The sequence below is a fragment of the Gobio gobio genome (genome assembly GCF_949357685.1).
Source record: "Gobio gobio genome assembly, chromosome: 21".
Lineage (NCBI taxonomy): Eukaryota > Metazoa > Chordata > Actinopteri > Cypriniformes > Gobionidae > Gobio > Gobio gobio.
The window spans coordinates 17,219,203-17,243,186 of record NC_137117.1 but is presented as its reverse complement, the minus strand read 5'-3'; the positions used below and the strand labels follow the sequence as shown (position 1 = coordinate 17,243,186).

General features: G+C 38.8%; 1 protein-coding gene across 1 annotated transcript in view; it reads left to right on the top strand.

Annotated features, from left to right (window-relative positions):
• The window catches only part of plxna1a (plexin A1a), a 252,074-nt gene that overhangs the window by 186,627 nt on the left and 41,463 nt on the right, over window positions 1-23,984 (top strand). Inside the window, exons 11-16 of the mRNA XM_079802430.1 lie at window positions 6,940-7,036; window positions 11,187-11,377; window positions 18,134-18,285; window positions 19,331-19,451; window positions 20,726-20,862; window positions 23,037-23,204. Coding sequence (XP_079658556.1) covers window positions 6,940-7,036; window positions 11,187-11,377; window positions 18,134-18,285; window positions 19,331-19,451; window positions 20,726-20,862; window positions 23,037-23,204 — 866 coding nt within the window. The remainder of the gene's footprint in view (window positions 1-6,939; window positions 7,037-11,186; window positions 11,378-18,133; window positions 18,286-19,330; window positions 19,452-20,725; window positions 20,863-23,036; window positions 23,205-23,984) is intronic.

The following is a 23,984-nucleotide window of genomic DNA, read 5'->3' as shown; positions in this document are numbered from 1 at the left end:
CTTCATTCATTCATTCTCTCTCTTTTTCTGAGGTAAAATGTGACCGGTATATGTTATTTTGAGATTTTTTGCACATTTTTTATTTTGAAAACACATCATAACCACGGCATGGCGTGGGCGCTGTGATCACAAAGAGAATGTATAAAGTCACAGTCTAGCAGACATTGACATTTATCAACACCTGTTATGTCAGCTCAGCACCTGAGGGGCTTTTTTAAAGACCGCGTATGCATGTGTGTGAGGTTCGGCGCGTATGGAGCAAGTTGCCGGATCATGGTTATTCTTAATTGGGTCATGTGCGTGTTTCTCCTCACCTTGTGTTGGAGGCCTCCATCGGCCTCATGGGAACTCACACTTGCACAAGCAATTAATTACTCTCCGCCATGTCTCCATGATGACCACGGGCTGAGTAATGAGCGTTATTATTCATCCAGTCTCAAGTAGACGCAGAGCTCCTCCCCGAGCTCCCCTCACGCAGCCCCTCTCTCATGAAACAGAGGCCGTTGTTTTCGACCACCTTTTCAATAAATACTGCATATGTGACCTTTTTTGTAAAGAACAATGCACCATTTAGTTGTTTCCAGACGTTTTGTGGTCGCCAGAAGTCACGTGACCTCAGTCACATGATGTTACCACCCCGATTAGCATCGAATATGCCGATTGTTTGACTGAGGTGAGCGCGTAGTGTAATGTCAAAGGCATGTTAATGATGATATGAATAAATCATAGCTGTTTTTGGACGGCTCTCGGAGAACAGCGACGGCCATTGTTAAGACGCGACGTATGTGTGGGAGGACAGCTGGAGCTCTTTAAAGTTTAATGGATCTGGGACACTGGTGAGGAGACGTAGGCAGGAGGAGTGTGAGGGTTCACATGTCTGCTTAGGGAAAAATGTGTGTTTGTAAGCGTGGAGGTCATCTGCGGTCTGCGTGGAGGATGTTTGATCGAATGGGAGCGTTGAGAGATGCTGCCAATGATTGGTTGTCAAAAGAAAGGCCTTGTGACTCGAGGGTGTTTAGCGGTTTACCCTTGACCTTGTGTCTTTCAAAGAGTCGTCAACTGACTCTTTGGCTTTGTTCAGACAGGCAGCAGACATCTTTCTTTTCTTCTTCTTTGTTTTGCCTTGTCCGACTCAAATCTGTTTAGATGTTTGTAACTAACCACATCAAATTTTATTTTTTAAAAACTGTTCACATTTATATGTGGTTTGAAATCGGGTTAACGCCATTCACAAAGTGGCAAATCGGTTTAGTTGTTTGTAATCTGAACCACATCTGATCACATTCATATGGGGCTTGAAATCATTTTTGGCTATACATTTCAGTTTCAATTGCACTAATGTCCAAAAGTTTGGGGTCAATAAAATGTATTTATTTTCATATTAATACTTTTATTTAGCAAGAATGCATTTATATTATTACAAAAGATTTTTGATTACTATTTCAAATAAATGCTATTCTTCTATAACTTCTATTCATCAAATAATCCTGGAAAAAATATATAAATATATCAAGCAGCACAACAGTTTTCAACATTGATGATAATAAAAATAATACATGTTTCTTGAGCAGCAAATCGGCATATTAGAATGATTTCTAATGGATCATGTGACATTGAAGACTGGAGAAATGATGCTGAAAATTCAGCTTTGCCATCACAGGAATGAATTGCATTAACATTTATTAAAATAGAAAACAATTATTTTAAATAGTAATATTTCAGTTTTTTTTTATTAGTATTGGTGAGCATAAAAGACTTCTTTCAAAAACATTTCTAAATAAAAACGTACCAACCCCAAACGTTTAAACATTAGTGTATGTGACATTGGTGAATGAGTGACCAATGACCATGTGAGTGGTTTCAGACGGGGTGTATGCATGAATGTGTCAATAGTGCTGTATCCTTCTGATGCTTATGTTGTCTGATGCGCCTCGTGAGTTCATCATGGCGAGATGTCATGATGGACGTGAGCAAAGGCAATTTTCAGTTTTCCGTCCTCGCTTTCCACAGTGACAGCTACTCAGTTATAGTAGAAGTAAGTCTCTCGCTGTCGCGCTGACACTTAAATCAGTACTGCAGCAACCGATGTGGATATACCGGATATTGACTGCACTGTCAGAACAAATGGACTTGATTTCATCACTTGCAACATGACAGACGGGTAAAGTCATAAAGATCAGATTTGAGGGGGAAAAAAATCTGGTGTGAACAAAACCGGTCCTATGCTCACCGTACTTGTTAGTCTACGCTTTAACGTTTGTTGTGATGCGTAAACTACATGTTATAAACATTGACAGATAATTTAAAATCATTTCACAAATAAGATATATGGTCTAGTGCATTTTCTTTCTTTGGAAACAATCACATTGAATATCATTTTGCACTACCTTTATAGCCAGGGATTGACATTAACTTTTTTTGTTCACCAGCCACTATGGCTAGTGGTTTTTACAAAGTTACTAGCCACTCAGCACTTTCACTGACCACAAATTTGACATCGACACCATGGGGAAAACTGCCATATATAAATGTTTAATATTATCTCATAATTTGGCAGCAGGTATATTAGGCTGCTGTCACTTTAAGACCTAACACATGGATCCATTATAATGTTACACATGCGTTTTCTTTCTCAACTGTTTACTTAAAACATGTTTATGTGTATCCTCCTGGGACCCAGAAAAAAAAAGTTTTTTGAATTTAGTATTTTTTCATGTCATTACATTGTTTAGAGCATAAGAAACAAATGGAAAAAAAAAAAACAACATTTTTGAACAATTATATTGTATTCATATGTTATGATGTCTTGTCTTCTGTAGTTAATTCAATAAAATTACATGGAATTGCATGTAGCCTATAGGCAAAAACAATGGAATTTATTTTTCATTCACCAATCAATTTTTAGGTTTCAGATTTTTTTTAAAACAAACTTTGTTTAAAGAGGATTCTGAACTATGTTATGAAAGATATAACGGAATGCATTGATATACCATTTTACTTTATGCAATATGTGGGTAAAATTTCCATACTTGGATTTTCCCATTCAATACAATGTATCTATACACTGCATCTAATTTGCATATTAATGTGTTCTTGGTGCAACATGTAATGAAAATAGAAGTGTAATAATGGGAGTAATAATTGGCAACATTTTCCTAATAATATCTAATATTTCATAGGAATATTGATATGTAATTTCTTTCCCTATTCACTTGTTATGTCTCCAAAATGCCTGATAAACATGATTTAAGTCCTGGCGTCCACTACAGTGGACATTTATGAAATCAATGCCCTGTTTGTAACAGAAAGTCATATTTTGATTAGAAACCCCATAACATTTTCTTGAGATGTTGATTTATGACAAACAATTTGAAAATTAATCAGATTGAAATTATAATTAAAAAATATTGTCATTTTCCATAAGAGTCGTAAACATTAATGTCAGCTGTTGCTCTTTACAGGACATCCAGACTGTGACATGTGACATGTATGATGTCAGAGAAATTCACTAAAATATAATGTCCATTACAGTGGACAAAAATCTATTCCTGGGTCCCAGCTACTCGCCAAGACTGCCATTTTGACATTATTGTGTGTGTTTGACAGTTTAAGCGCAATAAGCAGCGAAAAAGAACTCAATTTAGTACTGGGATGCGGTTTTATGTGCGCACACTTTGAGTGTTAGCAAAAAATCTGCGGGAATGTGTAAAATTACGCAATATGCACAATCCCACTGCAAAATTCAAGCTCTGTGACTAACAATATTTATCCGGAGCAAATGAAACGAGTGAGTGAGGGGAGAGGGGTTTGTGTATCAACTCGCTGTGGTAGAGATGAGTGAGCGAGAAAGCACAGCTGGTATTGTTATGTCTTTTCTGCAGAAAATAAGTATTGGAAGCATTTCAGATATTTCAGTATGGATATATATTGAAAAATCAATATTTTTCACAACACTTACATATTATATGTAAATTTCAACCCACCAAGGTGGCTAGTCAGAGTGACTGCGTTACACACCACTGCTGAAATCCACACGCATTTGGTGGGTTGTCGGGTGTTACTGTCAAGCCGTGTTTATAAAAAAGCGACCATGGATAATTCACCTCGGAACTTGAAAATAAATGAAAGAAAACAAGAACGTTCAAACTGTCAACTCAATGTGTTCAAAACATTGTATAAGTATTTTTAATAATGTTAAAATGATGTAGTACTGATTAATAAAATATCCATGCCATTTTTTGTTGCGAGTGCCGGGCACTTGCAGATAGACTCCGCCCACCCGTTCTTTTGATTGGCTGTGATATTTGATGGATTTGGTCACGTCTTGTAACCACGTGGAATCTTATCGCATCTATAGGACATGGAGTAAAGCAGCTAAAACATACTGACAAAAAGTTCATTTTTCAAGCTTTGAAGGTCCAGTACCTCCCTTCTTTTCATGGAAAAAGCAATACATTCTTATTCATAATTTCTCCTTTTTTGCCCTTTTTTTTATTGTTCAACAACAAAAAAATCAAGGGTATACAGGATTGGAATGCCATGAGGGTGATTTTAGGTGAACAATTTGGGTGAACAAGAGAGGTTACCGCTTTGAAAAGGTTTCTGCACAAAAGCTGATGTTACTTACAAATACATTTGAAATGCACAACTGGCTTGACATTTGCTTTGTATGTTCAAGTAGACTTTTAAAAAAAACTACCTCGGCCTCAATGGTCAACTATTGTGTGTGTGTGTGTGTGTGTGTGTGTATTTGCACATGTGTGTGTATGTTGGAGACAGTTCCAAATGAGATGTGTCAGAAAGCAAATTGGAAATGCCAATTTCACTTAAGTCCCAGCAACACGCTTCACGCCTAAACTACGCCACTTGTTTCATGTGTAAATTAATGGCTTCCGCTCTGTAATTTAGATTTTTTGAGCTCTCCCACACGCCCTCATTCCATTTCGCCCCGTTTTCGTCTCGCTTCCTCTTTCCCATGCGCTCCTCGACCCCTCAGCTCATCCAGAAACGACCTGGCGCGCACAGACAAATCGCATTTCTCTCTGCACGCTGTTCTGAGTCAGTAGCTTTGCTTGATGAGACGGTTTCTGATACTAGGACCTCGCCTGTAAGTGTGCTGAATGTCTGCTGCTGTTTATCAGTGCTTGTAAGGAGTGTGTGTGAATGAGAGGGGCCGTAGAGAGGAGGCTGCTGTCAGGGTGGAGTGTTTTCACCTCCCCCCCATATTGATCTGACAGTCTCACAATTGCGTGATGAGAATCCCGACTTGTCTCTCCTTCGCTGTCCGTCTCACTCTGTTGCTCTCTCCGTTTTATCCGTCTCACTCTCTTTCTGTCTCTCTCAAGGATACAATTTTAAATGGCAAGATTTACATGGAGCGAGATAAGCCAGCATGTTTCATTCATTCGCTGCCATTTCAGCAGGGCTGAGCTTGAGCCGTGCACCAGAACACGGTTTGCGTGCGTTTCTCTGAACGCTCTTCATCCCGGCGGCCTCCGGTTGCATGTCAGGATCAGTGCAGTAAATCACTGAGGTGCTGCACAACAATATGGTCACGTTGAATTGCCGGCATGCAGACTTAAATGTATTTGTGGCCGATTTCTTTGTTGCTTTGACTTGTGTTGAAGGGTTTTTTGGTTTTATTTTAGGTCGTTTTAGTGGATAGACAAATATTGTCGGATTCAAACTCTTTTGTCTTGCATGATGCAATTTTTTCTACACGTAGCCTACAGTAGAGAGAAGACTTGAAAACGGGTTGAGCTTCGTGGGTAATGGGAATCGAAAAATGTTGCGAGCCAGATTCAAACCCCAATTTCCTGCATAAACGCTATTAGCTTGAATGCGTTCAGCAATATATTTTTTTTTGTGTGCGTTTATCATGTCTTTTTATTAATTGGAGAGACGACAGGAAATGAGTTGCGAGCCAGATTCAAACTCCAATTTCCTACATCAACACCCCGGCTGAATGCGTGTAGCACTTTTCGTTATTTTGAGAACGGTATTTTTGTCTTTAGTAGTAGAGAGAGAACAGGAAATTATGACTAGAAATAGGAATAATTGGTTCAGGAGTAAAAGTCTGTATTTCCCGCATAAGCACCATAGAGCAATGTGCCTTTTTCTGTTTTGTTTTGGGCCATTTCGTCTTTTTAGCAGATTTTATTAATTCTGTAACGAGAGGACAGGAAAAGAGAAGTGTAGGGAATGGTAATTGAAAAATGCTCAATTCAAGCTCTAATTTTCTTCATGAACTGTACAGTTGACTGTGTCCAGTAATTTATTTATTTGTGTTTTTGTCTTTTTAATAGAGCGTGGACATTATGTCTAAAAATAAAGGGGAGAAAGTCAGGTTTAAAACAGTATTTCCCTCATACACAACACAGTGCTGTGTGTCTTTTTAGTGGATAAGAAGACAATAGATAGAGGATAGGAAGTAATAGTGTGAATTGAGGGTAATGGGATTGAGTAATGTCAAGAGTCTGTTTCAAACTAATTTTCCTACTTTTGTATGGGGGGGGGGTCTATTTTTTGTCTTTTTAGCGAATAAACACTGTAGAGAGAGGACAGGAAGGGATGATAAGAAGTGTGAGTAATCAGATCTGAAAATGTTGCAAGTTCATTGTGTCATTTAATAGTTTTCTGGTGCCTTTTAGTCTTTTTGGTGGATAGACTCACAAATTATGATGATTAGCAGAAAGAGTGGGATGGGAAAAGCTGTGAATCATATTTAAATGCCTATTTTCCCACATGAGCACCACAGCTCAATCCTTAATATGTGTTTAAGTGTCTATAAAAAGTATTTATTGATGAATACCCCTTACCTGTGGTAAAAATTAGTTGATGGAGGCTGGTATAGTACAGAAAGTCAGAAAACATCAGTTACCAAGTGTGATGAACAGCATGGAGTCATATCTCTCTCTCTCTCTTGCTCTCTCTCTCTAGTATGACTATGAAGGAAATGACATCAGCGACCTGCCGGTGGACCTTTCAGTTGTGTGGAATGGAGATTTCGTCATTGACAACCCCTACAATATCCAAGGTAAACCTCGCCTCAGTCTCACACATCCGTTTCTCTATAGTCACTCTTTTTGTAGTATTCACACCTCTCTCCAGTATGTCTGTGAAGATGAATTAGGGCCGTTTTATGCTTGACTGCATGTCAGGCCTCACTGCTTTCCATACAGCTTATCTGGTCCTCCCTGCTCTGTGACTCCAGCTCGCCGCTGCTAAACAATGAGAAACCATGTGAAACCCTCATTCAGAAAGAATGAAAAGGGTGGCAGTCGAGAAAGTGTGGTTATGGGTTCCCTTCCCCATCTCGGTATCTTAACCTGACTCTTCAAATGACTCAAAACGACCGCTTCGGTCATTTTGGGTCGAGTCCAGGTCCATTTGCTGCTAATATTTCAAGTGTCAGGCTGGTAAGAAGCTATTTAGAGTGCTGAGTGAACGGTGACTCTGGAGGGCCATCCAATAGATCGCCACACCTGGGCCAAATCAAGCTCTCAGCACCTTGAGTGATGGTAACGAGTGCCACGCTTTTTCTGTTCTTCTTTTTCCCATCTCTTTGCTGTCAACAAAATCTGAAAAATGCTATTGTATATAGAGGAAGGCATTAAGACGCGCACAAATCCAATGTTTGTGTAAAAGCCTGTCTACTAAGATGCCATCATCTGGTCAGTTTCAAAAGGTAGAATTGATGAAAGCTTCACTTTGGTTGGATGGAGTACAAGTAAATTGATTCATAAATGTCCTTTCATTTTATGATTACATACACTATAGTCTATACACTACCACTCAACAGTAAGGGCGCTTTAAATTGATCAAAAGTAACGATGACATTTATACTGATTTATATTTTAAAAATGGTTCTTTTGATCTTGGTATTTATCAAAGAATCAGTTTAAAATTGTATCGGTTTGAAAAAAAAAGTGCAGTGTGTAGTATTTATGAGGATCTATTGACAGAAATGCAACATAATATACATAACCATGTTTTCAGTGGAGTACAAAGACCTTAAATAATGAACCGTTATGTTTTTATTACCTTAGAATGAGTCATTTCAATCTATATACACCGCGGGTCCCCTTACAGTGAAATCGCCATTTTACGGCGTCATGTTTCTACAGTAGCCCTAAATGGACAAACTTCTCTACAGAGCGCAAGTCATTCTCTGCTCTCTCAGATGACGGCATTTTTGTCCTGTGTCGCCCACCGTAGCGCTGGTCAATTGCAATTCGCAACCTCACCACTAGATGGCGCTAAAAATCACCCACTGCACCTTTAAGCTGCACAATGGTTTTCAACATTGATCATAATAAGAAATGTTTATTGAGCAGCAAATCAGCATATTATGCTGCGTTTCAGGCAGCTTTTTGAGCCCTTAAGTCACGACTTTAAACCACGACTCACGACTTTGTAGCGCTCCAGGCAAGGAGTGCAAGGAATTGTGATAGCTAGATGTAAACAAAGCATGGCGGACAGTACGGGGCTTATGCTCATTTACAATCTTTTCTATCGCCAAAGGTGCTTATCTCTTGCCTATTTGAGGAAAACAGGGGAGAAAAAAACAGCGCATAAGGCAAGAGAAGCTGTTATACCTTTTATTTTACGTTATTTGTAAAATAACATGTGCGACTTCCACAAACACCGCATTCATAGGGGCTGCCATTGTTGTTTCGCGGTCTATGTGACGTCAGAGCTTGTAACTGGGAGTACATCGATGGGAAGTCACGGATTTGACTGCTGTTCCAGTGCACTTTCATGGGTAGAAGGTTGGAAAAACACGGGTTACGGGTTGCCTGGAACGCGGCATTAAATGATTTCTGAAGAATCATGTGACACTGAAGACTAGAGTAATGATGCTGAAAATTCAGCTTTGCCATCACAGGAATACATAAAAAAATTAAATAGCTATTTTAAATTGTAATATTTCACAATATTTTTTTTATCAAATACATGCAGCTTTAGTAAACATAAGAGACGCCAAAAATTTGAACGGTATATATAAAAAATAATAATAATAATAAAAATATATATATATATATATTTGCTTGACGAGATTTTGGTGTCTTGAAAGTATGTATTAATAAATAAATACATAAATAATAAAATAAAAATTTATTATATATATATATATATATATATATATATATATATATATATATATAGATAGATAGATAGATAGATAGATAGATAGATAGATAGATAGATAGATAGATAGATAGATAGATAGATAGATAGATAGATAGATAGATAGATAGATAGATAGATAGATAGATAGATAGATAGATAGATAGATAGATAGATAGATAGATAGATAGATAGATAGATAGATAGATAGATAGATAGATAGATAGATAGATAGATAGATAAAAATGTCTACATCCTTAAAACAAGATGAATTTACTTTAATAAAAAAAATCATAAAAAATAAAAATAAAATGTAGGCATGTAAAAACATCTTGAATTTATTTTTAGTTTAAATTTTTTTTCTTGTTTTAATCTCACAAAATTCTTAGACGTACAGTATGCGTAAAACAAAAAAATATTAAGTCAATGCATATTCTCTAACTAGTCTTAATATCTTATCTTATTAAGTTTCAAACTATGTAAACTATCTTGTTTTCAGGATGTTGAGATACTTTTGAGCTGGCTGGCTGGCTCTCTCTCTCTCTCTCTCTCTCTCTCTCTCTCTCTCTCTCTCTCTCTCTCTCTCTCTCTCTCTCTCTCTCTATTCCAGTGCTGTCTTTATAGCACAATAAATTTATCCATCTTCACCACGCTGCCAGAGAAAAACCCCAGCTTTGCCCTGCTGTAAAGTGGAAATGTTAATGTAATTAAATCATTCATTTGGTTCAGTTTAATTAGCGCAGCGCTACTTTTAAGCTTAGCCGTGGCTAATCAGATTAGCATGAGGCTGAGACGGATGGATACGCTGTCGCCTTTGAAGTCCGGCGGCAGTCTAAGACACCCAGGCAACAGAACAGTCACCCAGTTCCATGAAGCTCCAGGGAACCATTAAAAATCTGCCATCTTTCTCTTTACAATGGGAATTTAACATCTGTAATTCGCTAATTGCTAGCGGTGGCTGAGGTGATACCTTTGTTTCATACATCATCCAGTTTTTAATCTCTCCTCCTGTCATTTGAAAAAACAGCAGAATGTGTTTGTGCTCTCATTTTAAAGTCATGTGAAATCAAAATTGACAGTGTTTTTTTGTTTTTTTTACGATTTATCTGTGCAAATTATTATTATTTTTTATTCACAGGCATTCACATAATCTTAAATCAAAATAACTTATTTTCCATCTTGCAGCAACATCTCTTCTTTCTCTGATGACGTGTTTACTGACGTGAGGGCGGGACAACCTGTCACTCACATAAGATCGACCAATAGCAAACCACAACCATCCAATCAATTCCAGATGGACAAATCAAGTCCTGCCGATTTAAGTTTTGCAGATTGGATAATTAGCATTAACAGGTGCTGGTTGTGTAGATTAACTCATTTGTTCACCTTCAATACCCTAAACAAAAGGTTACCATGGTACTATTTGGATGTGTACCATAGTATTCTTTGAAATACCTTGGAATATCATGTAAATACTGTAATATATAGTGTTTACGTGGTACACAAGTTGTGCTCATAATATGAATGCCTTTCCCTGCTGAAAAACAGCTAAAAGCCTAAACTGGTTACCTGGTCTTCCAGCCTTTTCATAGTGGTTTACAAGGCTGTCTTCAGAGGGTTTTCACCACCTAAAACCAACTGAACTCCAGATTGGCCATCTATGTCCATCTAAAACCAACTAAGACCAGCAAAGTCTCAAATTGTCATGTTGAGTGCATTAAAATAATAAGCCACTCACAAGGTTTTGCATGGTTTTACCACAGTAGAGGGGTGCATTTAGGCTCATTGTGAGATGTATGTGAAACTAAAACAGTGGCAACGGCAATATAAGATAAATGACACTGGTATTTAAAAATAATCACATTTATTAAGTCCAATAAGCACAATAAACACTTTTCAGTCAAGTATTACAGTTCATTAGCTCAACTGTAGATGGTTTATGGTTGCCAAGCAACTTGGCACGTTAATGAAGAATTCATCTGATGTGCGGTCGCAGGTTTTGTCCTCTGCTCCGCTTGCTTATTTATCCCTCTCTTTATCTCTGTTTCTCTTGACAGCGCACTTGTACAAGTGTTACGCCATGCGGGACAGCTGCGGGATGTGTTTGAAAGCGGATCCCCGGTTCGACTGCGGCTGGTGCGTTCAGGAGAAGAAGTGTTCGCTGAGACAGGAGTGTGCTCCTCCAGAGAGCACCTGGATGCACCCCAGTGCAGGAAACAGTCGCTGTGCGCACCCTAAAATCAACAAGGTAGCGCCCGTTCCCATTCTGTCACACCCCATTTAACACATTCACTATTTACAAGGCTGTCAAACACACTTTTAATTGTGTGAGCATTTAACAGGTGTTGTTTTTGCAGAGCACTGTTGAAAATGAAGGTTCATCAACGGTTCTTTGCATGTTCGGCAAAAAAAAAAAAAGTTCATAAAGAGATAATAAAACTAATCCACATAAATTGATGAGTTTAGTCCAAATTTTCTGGAGAGACACAATCGCTTTATATGATGAACAGATAGGCTTTTATTCACATATAAACATTCATAAACGGAAGCTCAAGCATGATGTGCAAGATCCAATGAGGTTAATTCTTGTGTTACGCAGCACGTTTGAGCTGCCTCAAGAACCAATGAGGTTCATTCTTGTGTTACGCAGCACGTTTGAGCTTCCTCAAGAACCAATGAGGTTCATTCTTGTGTTACGCAGCACGTTTGAGCTGCCTCAAGAACCAATGAGGTTCATTCTTGTGTTACGCAGCACTTTTGAGCTTCCTCAAGAACCAATGAGGTTCATTCTTGTGTTACGCAGCACGTTTGAGCTGCCTCAAGAACCAATGAGGTTCATTCTTGTGTTACGCAGCACGTTTGAGCTGCCTCAAGAACCAATGAGGTTCATTCTTGTGTTACGCTGAACTTTTGAGCTTCCTCAAGAACCAATGAGGTTCATTCCTGTGCTATGTAGCACGTATGAGCTTCATCAAGAACCAATGAGGTTTGTTCTCATGCTTCAAGCATGTTAGGTTGAGCTTCTGTGCATGTTCGCTGATCAATGTTTATATGTGAATAAAAGCCTAAATTAAATCTGTTCATCATATTAAGTGATTATGTCTATGACTAAACTGCTCAATTCATTGGATTAGTTTTGTGATCTCTTTATGAACTTTTTGAAGTGGTAGTTGTGTAGCTGTCAATGGAGGGACAGAAATCTCTCAGATTTCATCAAAAAGATCTTCATTTGTGTTCCGAAGATGAGCGAAAGTCTTATGGGTTTGGAACGACATAAAGGGGAGTGATTAATGACAGAATTTTCATTTTTGGGTGAACTAAGCCTTTAAATAAAAAGGTTCCAAAAGGAGGTTCTCGCAGCGATGCCATAAGGGGCTTTCGCACCGTAGGAATGTTTTCATAGTTCCTATTGATGGAAGTAGCTGTTTTTTGGCATGTTTGAATATAAATTAGCTCCTACTTTAGAGTAGGGTCTAACCCAGCACAAAAGGAACTACCAGTGATGTAAGTTTACGTTGATTGGGCGACGCATGCCATACAAAAATCCGGCACCCACCATTTTGGAAACAGTTAACATATACTTACTCCACAATCATGGAAGACAGTGATAAGACAAGCATACAGAAAGCTGATGTTAACGGCATTTACTTGTCGCCTTTGTCTGCAGCGTTTTGTTCTTTTCTCAGGTTAAAGTTGTCGTAAGAGATTTAGTCTTTTACCCCTTAGTGTGAAGAACATATTAATAGTCTATAGAACCTTTCCCACTATAAAGAACCTTTTGTGGAATGGAATCTTTTGTAACATTTGAACAAATATTTGTTGTTTCCCACTTCGCATCTCATCATAAATGTAAGTTCAGAGAAGCCATACGTTTTTCAGTTTTTTTAACACTGACACTCTTAATCTATGAAAGAAAAAACAATAGACCTCCATCTTACATTTTCCACAATGGCCGTGCCAGACAAATCTCTCTCTTATTGCCATGCAGCGGTGGATTGATGCTAATATACTGCGGTGTGCCAGTGTTGGCAGCTGGCAGTCTGAGAGACAGCGGTGTCTCTCAGTAAGATTAGCCCCTGATACTGGGTAATTGCCAGTGGCACAGTTGCTAATCCGTTAGCTCATGCCTGTCTCTCTGCTTACTTATCGCTCTATAACCAGAGCTGAAAGCTTGAATGGCGGAAGAAACAGAAAAGGAAGAGGTGCAGACAAAGAAAAGGAACGGCGTATGCTTGTTTTTAGCTCGTGGCATCAGCTGACCAATTGGACCAGTTTGAACGGTTGTTGTGATGGCCACAGTCCCAAAATAAGACCTACAGCAAGTCTTCTCAAGTCGTACAATAGCTTTGTGTGAAGTACAGAGTAAATTTAAGTTGATATTGACAGATTTTCCCCTTTGTCGTAGCTCTCAAATCAAATATAGTGCCATTAGACGCATAACGTCAGGCATTGTATGTTCTTGTGTCTCGTGACCAAAAGTCATTGACGTCATATCGGCATATTTCAAGTGGACGGAAATAAAGCTGTGAAGGATGGATGTGCGCTAAATGTGTTCAAAGCTACAAAACTCTGTAAAACAGGCTGTACCTCCTTCACAGGCTCAATTTTGAACATTTGTGGTACAGCTCTGATGTTATTAGAGAGACTATATGAGGGAAGTGAATCGGGTCCAAAATAAACACTTGCCAAATGTGAGTAAAATTGTCTTTAGTGAGTAAATAAAAGGGAGTTAGTCGCCAGTTGGCCCTAGTATTAGGCACAGTAGCAATACATGGTTTAAATCAAATTGTGAGAAGAACAATTTGATATTCTCCAGAAGTTCACGTTCATGAAAAAAGAAAAGAAAATATCAGTTATTTTTGCATTTTTACATACTACTATTGTTTTTATTCATATTTTGAATTAGCTTTATTATTTTTTTTAGTAATTTAATGTGTTTTGAGGTTTTTCTTAGATTTAGTTTTTTTAAAGAACATTTATTATAAATATATTATAAATATAACAAAACGTTTTAGTTTTTAATTTAATATTTATTCTATTTTATTTCAGCCTTATTTCAATAAACAAAAATGTTTTTAAATGCTTTGTTTTAGTTAATTTAATAATAACAACACTGGAAACTGAGTAACAAAATCATTTATTGGCCCAGTATAGAGTATTTATGTTCCATAACATTTCTTAACACAAGTAACATTGTGCTATGCCTATATATTTGATCCTTTTCTTGCCGTTTATCCATCCCTACCACACTCATTCCCTCATTTCTCCTTTGTTCACATCAGAGCCATGTGACTTAGTATATTAGCTGGTGGATAAGCTTCTAATTTCATTTGGAATAGAGTATTTAAACTGGGATTTTCTGTCTCTCTCTCTTCAGAGAGACCCCTGGGTATGAGTAGTAATTGAATTTGCTTTATGTCTGTCTTATTGTCTGCTGTTTTTGCGTCTCTGTTGAGGCAGTCTGCTGACGTCAAAGTTGTGCCCTTTCACTCTATGGGCCAAGGAGGTCTGTAATACCTGAAGAGAGCTAGCCACTAGCATTCCCATTCATCTCAATGGCAGCTACTCAAAAGTTTTGCGACATGCTGGATGGAAAAACCTCCTTAAACTGCTTCTTAGCTCTTGTTTTTCCCAAAATGCACCTCTTTACTTCAGCATCAATATCGCATTAACTTTCTCAGAGTGTAGATTTTCTCCATTTCTAATTACACCAGAGGAAAACGCACCTAACCACGGGCAACAGCAAGGTTTGTTATGCCAAACTTTCTTTTCTTTATCTTGGATTTTCTCTCTCTCTCTCTCTCTCTCTCTCTCTCTCTCTCTCTCTCTCTCTCTCTCTCTCTCTCTCTCTCTCTCTCTCTCTCTCTCTCTCTCTCTCTCTCTCTCTCTCTCTCTCTCTCTCTCTCTCTCTCTCTCTCTCTCTCTCACACACACACACTCACACACCCTTATCACGCCTCTGTCAACAGTAAGCTGCTCTGATAAGCTTTGACACTGAAATATGTAAAATATACATGTTGTTCTGCCTTGTCTTTCATGCAACGAGATGGAGACAGGGAATGAGAGGCGGTAGATAGAAGTAAAGCGTCTGATTGGATGATTCAGATTCAATTCTCTTCATGTAGGTAACAAATGAAAATAGTCTTAAGCCTCACGCTCCTTTAGGGAGACGGACTTCTGCTGCCGCCCATCCAAGTCTGGTTGTGATTGGACGCCACCAAGCTACATGTAAAACAACCCCTCTGAAACCAATTACGGACCACTTTTCCCTCCTTGTTTCGTTATGCTGTATTCGTTATTGGCATCGCTCTGTACAAAAAGCCAATTTTTGACTCTGTGGTCTATACGAGGCTCTAAGATTGGCTTAGGGGGAAAGGGATTTGAGAACATATGCTACAAACTAGCAATATTTGATGGGAAAATAGGGAAAAAAGGAAGCAAATTAGGGCCCCGGAAAGCTACATAACTGAAGCGACAGATATGGCAGAACTTTGATGCATTTTTCTATTCTTCAGCAGATTGGTGGAGGCTCTATAAATAGGAGGTTTTCTGGGTGAAATCCCAAGTGAAGCTGTTGTACCCGTAAGCAAAGACACTTAACCTCAATTACATCAGGAAGCATGCAGCCTCAGACGTACGGAGAGGCCTGACAGAACTGTGTTGCGTATCTGAAAGCTGAATAGCGCAAGTTGAAGTTTCTACCGGTAGAATTCGACTGTAATTTGTCGCCAAGTGTTTTTTTGTTGTTGTTTTTTTTAAGATGTTACCCATGCTGCATTTCTGTGTTGGCCAAAAGATGAAAGACCACCTTGCTGATGAAGATCAGGGACAGACCGACAAACAGAAAGACAGTAGACAAACGCAACATCAGGAAAGCGTTGCGTGCAGGTGGCTTGTGGGCGGATGGGATCTGGAAGACGGGGGTCTTCAGACGGCCCAATCTGCCCCTATTCTTTTCACCCTCCGTCTTTTCCGAGTCCTCCCACTCTCCCTCCATTGTCGTCCTCCTACCCATTGGCGGGGGGTGGGGGAAAGCAACACACAAACAGTAATAATCTCGCCACTGGAAATCGACAGGAGGCTTCATGCATTCTGGTGCACTTTAATCTCAGTAATTGCATATATTTTTTGAAATGTATCGTTACCCAGAGCTGATAATGAAGGGAGATTTACTTAACTGTGTATAATTTAACAAGGTCCTGGGGGAGAACGTGTGTGTATATTAGTGTTCTCCCACTTGTGTTGAGAGATATTATTTTTATCTATCATTTCGCTCTAAGGCTGATTTAATTAGAAACATATAAATTGTTTTTTGAACATAATAAAAGACATCTAATGTAGGTTAATTTTAGTGGAATCCCGAGCGGCAGTCTTCAGTCCAAATTCTGTGATTTTCAGGTCAGGACTAGATGGTTTACAGTATGTGCTCTATTAATACAGCTTGCATTTATTTTGCTACTCAGGCTGTTACATTGACAGTACAGTGCCACCTGAGGCATTATAACTGTACTGACCAGTCCCTGGGGTTACTTTAGTTTTGCGTGGCCAGACTTGCGTAAAGTCTGGTCCACATTTCGGCTTGTTTTGATTGACGTGTGATGCAACCAGCAACCATTTGTTTTTGTGTGCCGTTTAGGGAATTTGGAGAATCGAGTGAATAGTTCTTCCTCATTCTGTAAGTGCTCATTATATCAGTGCTCCCTACCTTGTTCCAGGCATAAGGACGTTGCATGAAGTCAGCCAAACCGATTAGAATGTTATGTATTAGTTATGTATGCGATAGAACTGTACAACATTCAGAATTGAACTGAAAATGCCTTTTAAAATGGGTGGGTGGATGGATGGATGGGTTCAATTCTCACTATTAACTAGTTGCTTATTAGCTTATTCTACATCCCTTGATCCTACCCAATACATAAACTTAAACGCTACGCAAACTTCCTTACTAACTATTAATAAGCAGTAAATTAGGAGTTTATTGAGGCAAAAGTCATATTAGAGTTAATACTAGTGAATGTGTTCCCCATACTAAAGTGTTACCAATAATAATAATAATAGATTGTATTTTATTTGGTTTGCTGTGGTAGGTTAAATCTGCTGTTTTATTGAATTTTATTTTTATTGACCATCTGTTTAATTTCTTTCGTAATTCTTTAAAATGTTGTTGAATTCTTCATCCTGTCATTCCATTTCTACTTCAATTCTTCTCTTCTCAGTGAGGCTGAGACTAAATCCGAATTTTATGGCAAACTTTCTCATTTCACACTTGTTGAATGTACAGTTTTCTATGCAATGTCATTTTACACATAGTGGTCCCTCAGGGCTCCATTCTAGGCCCACAGCAATTGTGGCAGTGATGCAGCCGAGGCCCGGCTCCAGGTTACCGTGGAGACCTCGTGGTCGGGAGATCAGGCGTACAGAGTACCTGTAATTACCTCATGATGGCTGTTATGGGGCGCCATCCTGCTGTTACCACTGCACATCATTCACCATATTTGTTTTGTCATGCCACACCTGTCCTCGTTACGGAGAATAATCCGGCTAAATAAATCACATTATCCCACTGCCTTGCGCCATGCGGCTCTGAAGCGTGGATCCGGGAGCCTGGGTAATAAGTTTCAATTAGAGGATGGATGGAGGGGGGGTTGGAGGGAGGTGTCTCGCCAAGCCCAGCATTAGGGGCTTCTGCTCCCCTGCGCCAAGGGGTGATTTGTCTCCATTAAAATGCAAGGCGTCTGAGTTTGTGTTGGAACTCTGAGACTATAAGGAGCTACAGGGTTCAATGCCAAAACCTGTCCACTAACCAGAGGACCATTATATATGGTCTACAGATATCAGAATATCCAGACTGGACACTGTTCTTGATTCTGCATTTCGTGATCTTGTTGTCTGCTCTTCATGGCAAAAAGTCCAAAAAGAAAAATTGGTTTGTTGTATTATGGTCTTTTAAATCTCCTGCTCCATCTCCAATCAAACTAATATCTCTATTTTTCTCATTTGACAGCTGCTTCCCGAGACCGGACCACGGCAAGGCGGAACCAGGCTCACCATCACCGGAGAGAACCTGGGTCTACAATTCAGAGACATTATGACAGGCGTTCGGCTGGGAAAAGTGCCCTGTGTTCCTATTGAAGAGGAATATATTAGCGCGGAAAGGTGGGTAATACTTGCAGATTTTTTGCTTCCAATTTGTCCACAGACTTTAGTCAGGGATGTAAACAAGGCTGTGAGGGATAGAAATACAGTGTTTAATGTATTGCACTGTTGTTTAACATCATGAAAAATGTCAGTTGACAAAAACTCCATAAGGCCCCGATCACACAGAACTCGTTTTTCAGGATTGAAAACACGAGGCGCACCGCACTGCCTTTTTTGGTTAACGTTTTTTTAATTTAGAAAATAGCAGTGCGCTTCTTTTTTTTATGTTTCTAGGCAACCCCCGAATTAGCTGTGCTGTCAGTCTAATCAAGATAACCGCCACCACAACGGAAGGCCCGCCTCTCCATTCATTTGATTGGACAATGGGGAAAAAACGCGATGACGTCGGGCGCTTTTCTGCTCAAATTTTATTTATTTTTTTCAACTTAATGCTCTCAGAGCGCTCCTTCAAAAACTTGAGTTGCAGCAGGCGGTTGAAACGCGAGGCGCCCGGGGCGCACAAACAGCGCGCATAACGCTCACTGCCAACAGAAAACCATTCAAAAAAGGCGCCTCTCACTGCAAAAACGCGTTCTGTCTGATAAGTTGTGCAAATTATCTGATCTAGGGCATTTACATAGTGTGTGCCATTGTAAAGACTGTAAGTCTATCCCTCACATAAATATTCAATATGACCTAACCTAACTAAGGTCTATAACACATGTATGATCTTTCAAACTCAACCAACAAAGTATGTTTTAATAAGAATTAATTATTAGTTCTGATTACTCATTATTCTTTCAGCAACTGATAAGTGTCTAGTAATTCCATTTAAGACATTTAACCACATCTTTGCAGTGCAGAAAATGCAGAAAAGAAGTCTACAGATTCAGTCTGGGTCGGCTCATAAATCAGAAACAAATTAATTATAGTAATAATATTTACTTGCGCTAGATCATATAAATCCATCCATTCACCTTCCTCCCCTTGAGGCCTTTGGTAACTTAGCACTGCTGTTAATCACTAACCCTAAAGAGGATTCCGACGTTTCTTTCTTCCGCAGGATTGTGTGTCTGCTGAATGACGCCACAGGATACCGTGTGCAGGAAGCCCAGGTGGAGGTGTGCGTGAGAGACTGCCTGGCCGACTACAGAGCCCTCTCACCCAGGGCATTCACCTTTGTGGTAAGCGTCTAGGAGTCTGGAGACACTTAATCCCACAGATACATTTAGATCTTGCTGCCTTTTGGATAATGTAAATTATGCAAATTGGATGCATATAATTCCAAACAAACACGCGTGTATAAATGCACTACCGTTCAAAAGTCAGTACTTTTGAAAAAACATTCATACTTTTATTCAGCAAGGACACTTTGTGACAGTAAAAGTGACTGTAAAGACATTTATAATGTTACAAAAGATACAAATAAATGCTGTTATTTTATACTTTCTATCTATCAAAGAATATTGAACAAAAGTTTCCACAAGAAAATATTAAGCAGCAGCAAACAAGCATATTAAAATGGTTTCTGAAGAATCATGTGACACTGAAGACTGGAGCAATGACTGGTAATAAGTAAATCAGTTTTCCCACCACAGAAATAAATTACATTTAAAAATGTAAATTGTAATAATATTTCACAATATTACAGTTTTTACTGTATTCTTAATCAAATTAAAACCGACTGGGTGAGCATATGATACTTCATTTAAACTTTAGAGATCTTACCAAAACTAAACATTTGAACAGTAGTGTACAGTCAAACCAATAATTATTCAGAGACCAGGATATCATTTTTTTTACTAGTGGGTGCAGGACACTATAGTTCATTTATGTAAGAGAGGATAGCAAAATAAAATAAACTGTGATATATTATACCCAAATATTCTTCATACAGTGGACTACCAGTAAAATTGATAAAACATTTGGGACCAAAATTATTCAGACACTTTTACCTGACCATGTTTTGCTTAAGTGTTGTTTCTTTAATTGCTAATGCGACCTTTTACACCACAGACTGAACAAAATGAAGCATTGCTTGGTAATAAGTTGACCTAAATTGTTATTATCTAATTGTGTGCTTAAATTTAACAGCTGACAGCTGATTGGTTGATTGTAATCTATTACATACCTTTCTTATTGTCTTACTGTACAGAACTCTGGTGCAACTCTTTTGACATGACTATGATATGACATTATCAAGATGAATTTGTTCTGACACAGTTTAACTCACAGTTCTTGTCATATTGTATTATTAACTATATTAAACTATAGCGAATAAACTGTGATAATGTGACAAAATGTTAAAAAAGTGTCTGAATAAATTTTGGTTTGACTGTATATCAGGATTGAATACATGCACAGAGTTGGTGGCCCTATACTTTATACTAATAGTGTTTGAAATAAGATAAGATGACAATAACAATGAACTTCTTCAATACATAATTTTCCTCCTTAGACGCCATACTTCACGCGTGTCCAGCCTGCTCAAGGACCCCTCTCAGGAGGAACCATAATCACTATTGAAGGAAACCACCTCAACGCTGGCAGCTCTGTCACGGTCAACATTGGACGTCACCCTTGTCACTTCAAAAAGTGAGTACTGCTCTTCTATATCTTCTGTCTATCTTTTAGCAGCTGTACCACACACGTTTGGCCTGTTGATGGTGGGAAGTGGTATATATAAAGATATATTGGGCACAGTCACAGTGTCAAATGCATCTGCCTAGAAATAATTCCAAATATAAATTATTATTCAGCTCATTTGGGTGATCCAAGTGCGAGTCCATCCAGTGACCTGTCTAATAATAAGGCAAAAGCCCCAAAATATATAAAAAAAACATAATTGTCTGTTTGGCTGCCCTTCTGTCTGTCTTTTTATCGGTTTATCCCTCCATCTGTCTGGCTTTCTTTCTAACTTTCTGTTTCTGTCTGACACATAGTTTTTGTTTGTTTGTTTGACGTTTTATGTGTTCCATAGGCTCTGTGCCAGTCGTTTTGATGGTTAGCCTGTTGGCTGTTTTGGTGTAGCATTTGCCAACATAGTCTCCGCTTGCTTGTTAATGTGGTCCTTTTTCTCTTACTCTCTCTGCTTATTCGTCTGCCAAGTTGTCTCCCTCTGTCTTTATCTGTATCCTTCCAAAAAGCTGTCTTCCGGCTTCTCACCTTAGCACGTCCACCTGTCATTCCGTCAGTCAAAACGCCCAGGCCCATTTTTTTTTTACCCCTCGGCGTGTATCTACAGCATAAAGAGACACTTTGAAGGCAAGAACATCAGCCACGTAATGGCACAGGCGGTCCCGGTCGATTGTGCGCTTCCGTTTGTGGACGGGGACAGTGAATGAGTGTTCCTGCCGTCCGCCTGTCTATCTGTAGCACCAGACCGCTCTGCATTGCAGCGGAGAATAAAAACATTGTCTCGCTGCCAAGTCTCAGACATGAGAGAAGGAGAGAATGAGGATTACCGCGGTTCTCGCTGACTGAGACGTCAGCCACACCTGGTCTCTGAGCCAGAGTTCACTTCAGAGAGAAGGTCCACATCATGTTATCCCATTGTGGGAGGATGTTAGAGATAGTTCACTCAAAAATGAATATTCTTTCATCATTTACTCGCCCTCGCATAGTTCCAAACCTGTATGGCTACTGACACAAAAGGAGAACGAACATTCATGCTGCTCAGTTCAGTACGATAAACGTGGATGGAGAATAGGGCCATTAATGCCACAAAAAGCTACAGTTAAAGGGATAGTTCACCCAAAAATGAAAATTCTGTCATCATTTCCTTGCTTGATGTGTTCTCCGGAACACAAATGATGATATTTTGAAGGATGTTGGGAACCAAATAATATTGGTACCCATTGATTTTTATTGTATGGACAAAATAAACACTGAGACATTTCTCAAAATATATCCAAATCCAATAACACTTTTAAATCTATAAAATAGCATTGTATATGAGGAACAGACTGAAATTTGATTCATTATTCACTTGAAAGTCTTGTATTATAGCTGTAGTCTCCATTGCACTTTTATTGTGTGGAAAAGAGCAGCTCGGACATGTTGTAAAACATCTACTTTTGTGTTCCACAGTAGAAATTAAATGGAATGAGTTTCAAAAGACATGAGATCTTAATTTTCGGCTGCTTCTTTTTTTGTGTGTGTTTTGTGTCTTCCATTCATATTATACAGTGAATTCATATTCAAATTTATTCTACATGTCTGTAATCCAAATTACATATTTAAAATGCAAAATCTCTCTCTAAAAAAAAAAAAAAAAATACCCCAAAGCAAAATGGTTGCATTTTGTCTGTATATTTTACCTTTGAGGAAATTTGCGGCTTATCCCGCTCCACAACTCGCTCTCTTTGCACTCTTCCATCTTTTTTTTTGTTTGTGACAACCACCTTGTCAAAATATATGCAGTCTTCTGAGGATTTCTGGGGTGTGCATCTTGAAAAGCGTTCCCATGGCAACGTACTAAGGGGATGTGCATGGAGATTGCAGGCACGTCTCCAGTACAGGAGGAGAGAGTGAAGCAGACAGACAGAGAAAAACAGACCCGAAGTCTTTGAAACCCATATGGTTGTTAACACAAATGATGGAGCTTCATCAAACAAACTTAACTCTTACTGAGTACAGAATCTGTGTCAAGATGAAATATGAATGCGATGACATGCTTTGACGGCACATGTTCTGATTGTGATGAGAATTAGTAAACATTTCAGTTGCTTTTACTCTAATACTCCTCTGCTCTTCCACCATGACTGTAGGCGGAGCTCTAAAGAGATTGTTTGCGTGACCCCGGCCGGCGTGAACTCGGGAAGTACTCCGGTTATGGTGGACATTGACTCTGCTGAGCTGAGGAACCCCGAGGTGAAGTTTAACTACACAGAGGACCCCACCGTCCTGAAGATAGACCCAGACTGGAGCATCGCTAGGTAGGCGACACAACTGTTCAGTGGCCCATCATCTGAGTTTGTGTTATTTGAGTATTTCAAATCGCAACATTGTGACTTCAGAATAGAATGGAAGCATGACAACAATGTTGATTTGTTGGCACCGTGGCCTAGCAGTTCTTGTATGTCTCCTGACACATTAAAAAGTGGCAATCGTGTCTCCTTTTCTTCTCACCATCTTAGAAATTAACACTTTAGTTTAGGGTCCAATTCTCACTATTAACTATTTGCTTATTTTTTGGGCTGGGCAGTGTATATATAATTAAAACTGTAGTTGCATAGGCGGAGGGTGAACCAACCTGAGCTCCCCTTTAAAACCACATTTAAATGGATTTACTTGAAATAGTTTTAAGTAACACGTCACAGCACAACCTACACATCCCTCCATTAATGCTACAGATAAATTATTTGTTAATAAAGCTTCTACGTTCACAAAACACTATTAATTTGGTAACACTTTATACAATAAGGTTTCATTTGTTAACATTAGGTAATGTATTGACTAACATGAACTAACAATGAGCAACACATTTGAGCAACACACTGGATCGTTTGCCAAATCTGTTGAGCCAAATTATATGCCATTATTACAGAGAAAACTGATCCTAGGCCAGCAGTAATGAGCAGCTTTTCCCTCTAAAAGTAATCAGAAGCAGTAGTCGCTTCATTAGAACAGTTAAGTTTTTAAACTTCTTAAAATACTAATTCAAAGAAAATACTTAATTAAAGCTGAAGTTTGTCATTTTGGCAGAAAAAAATAAC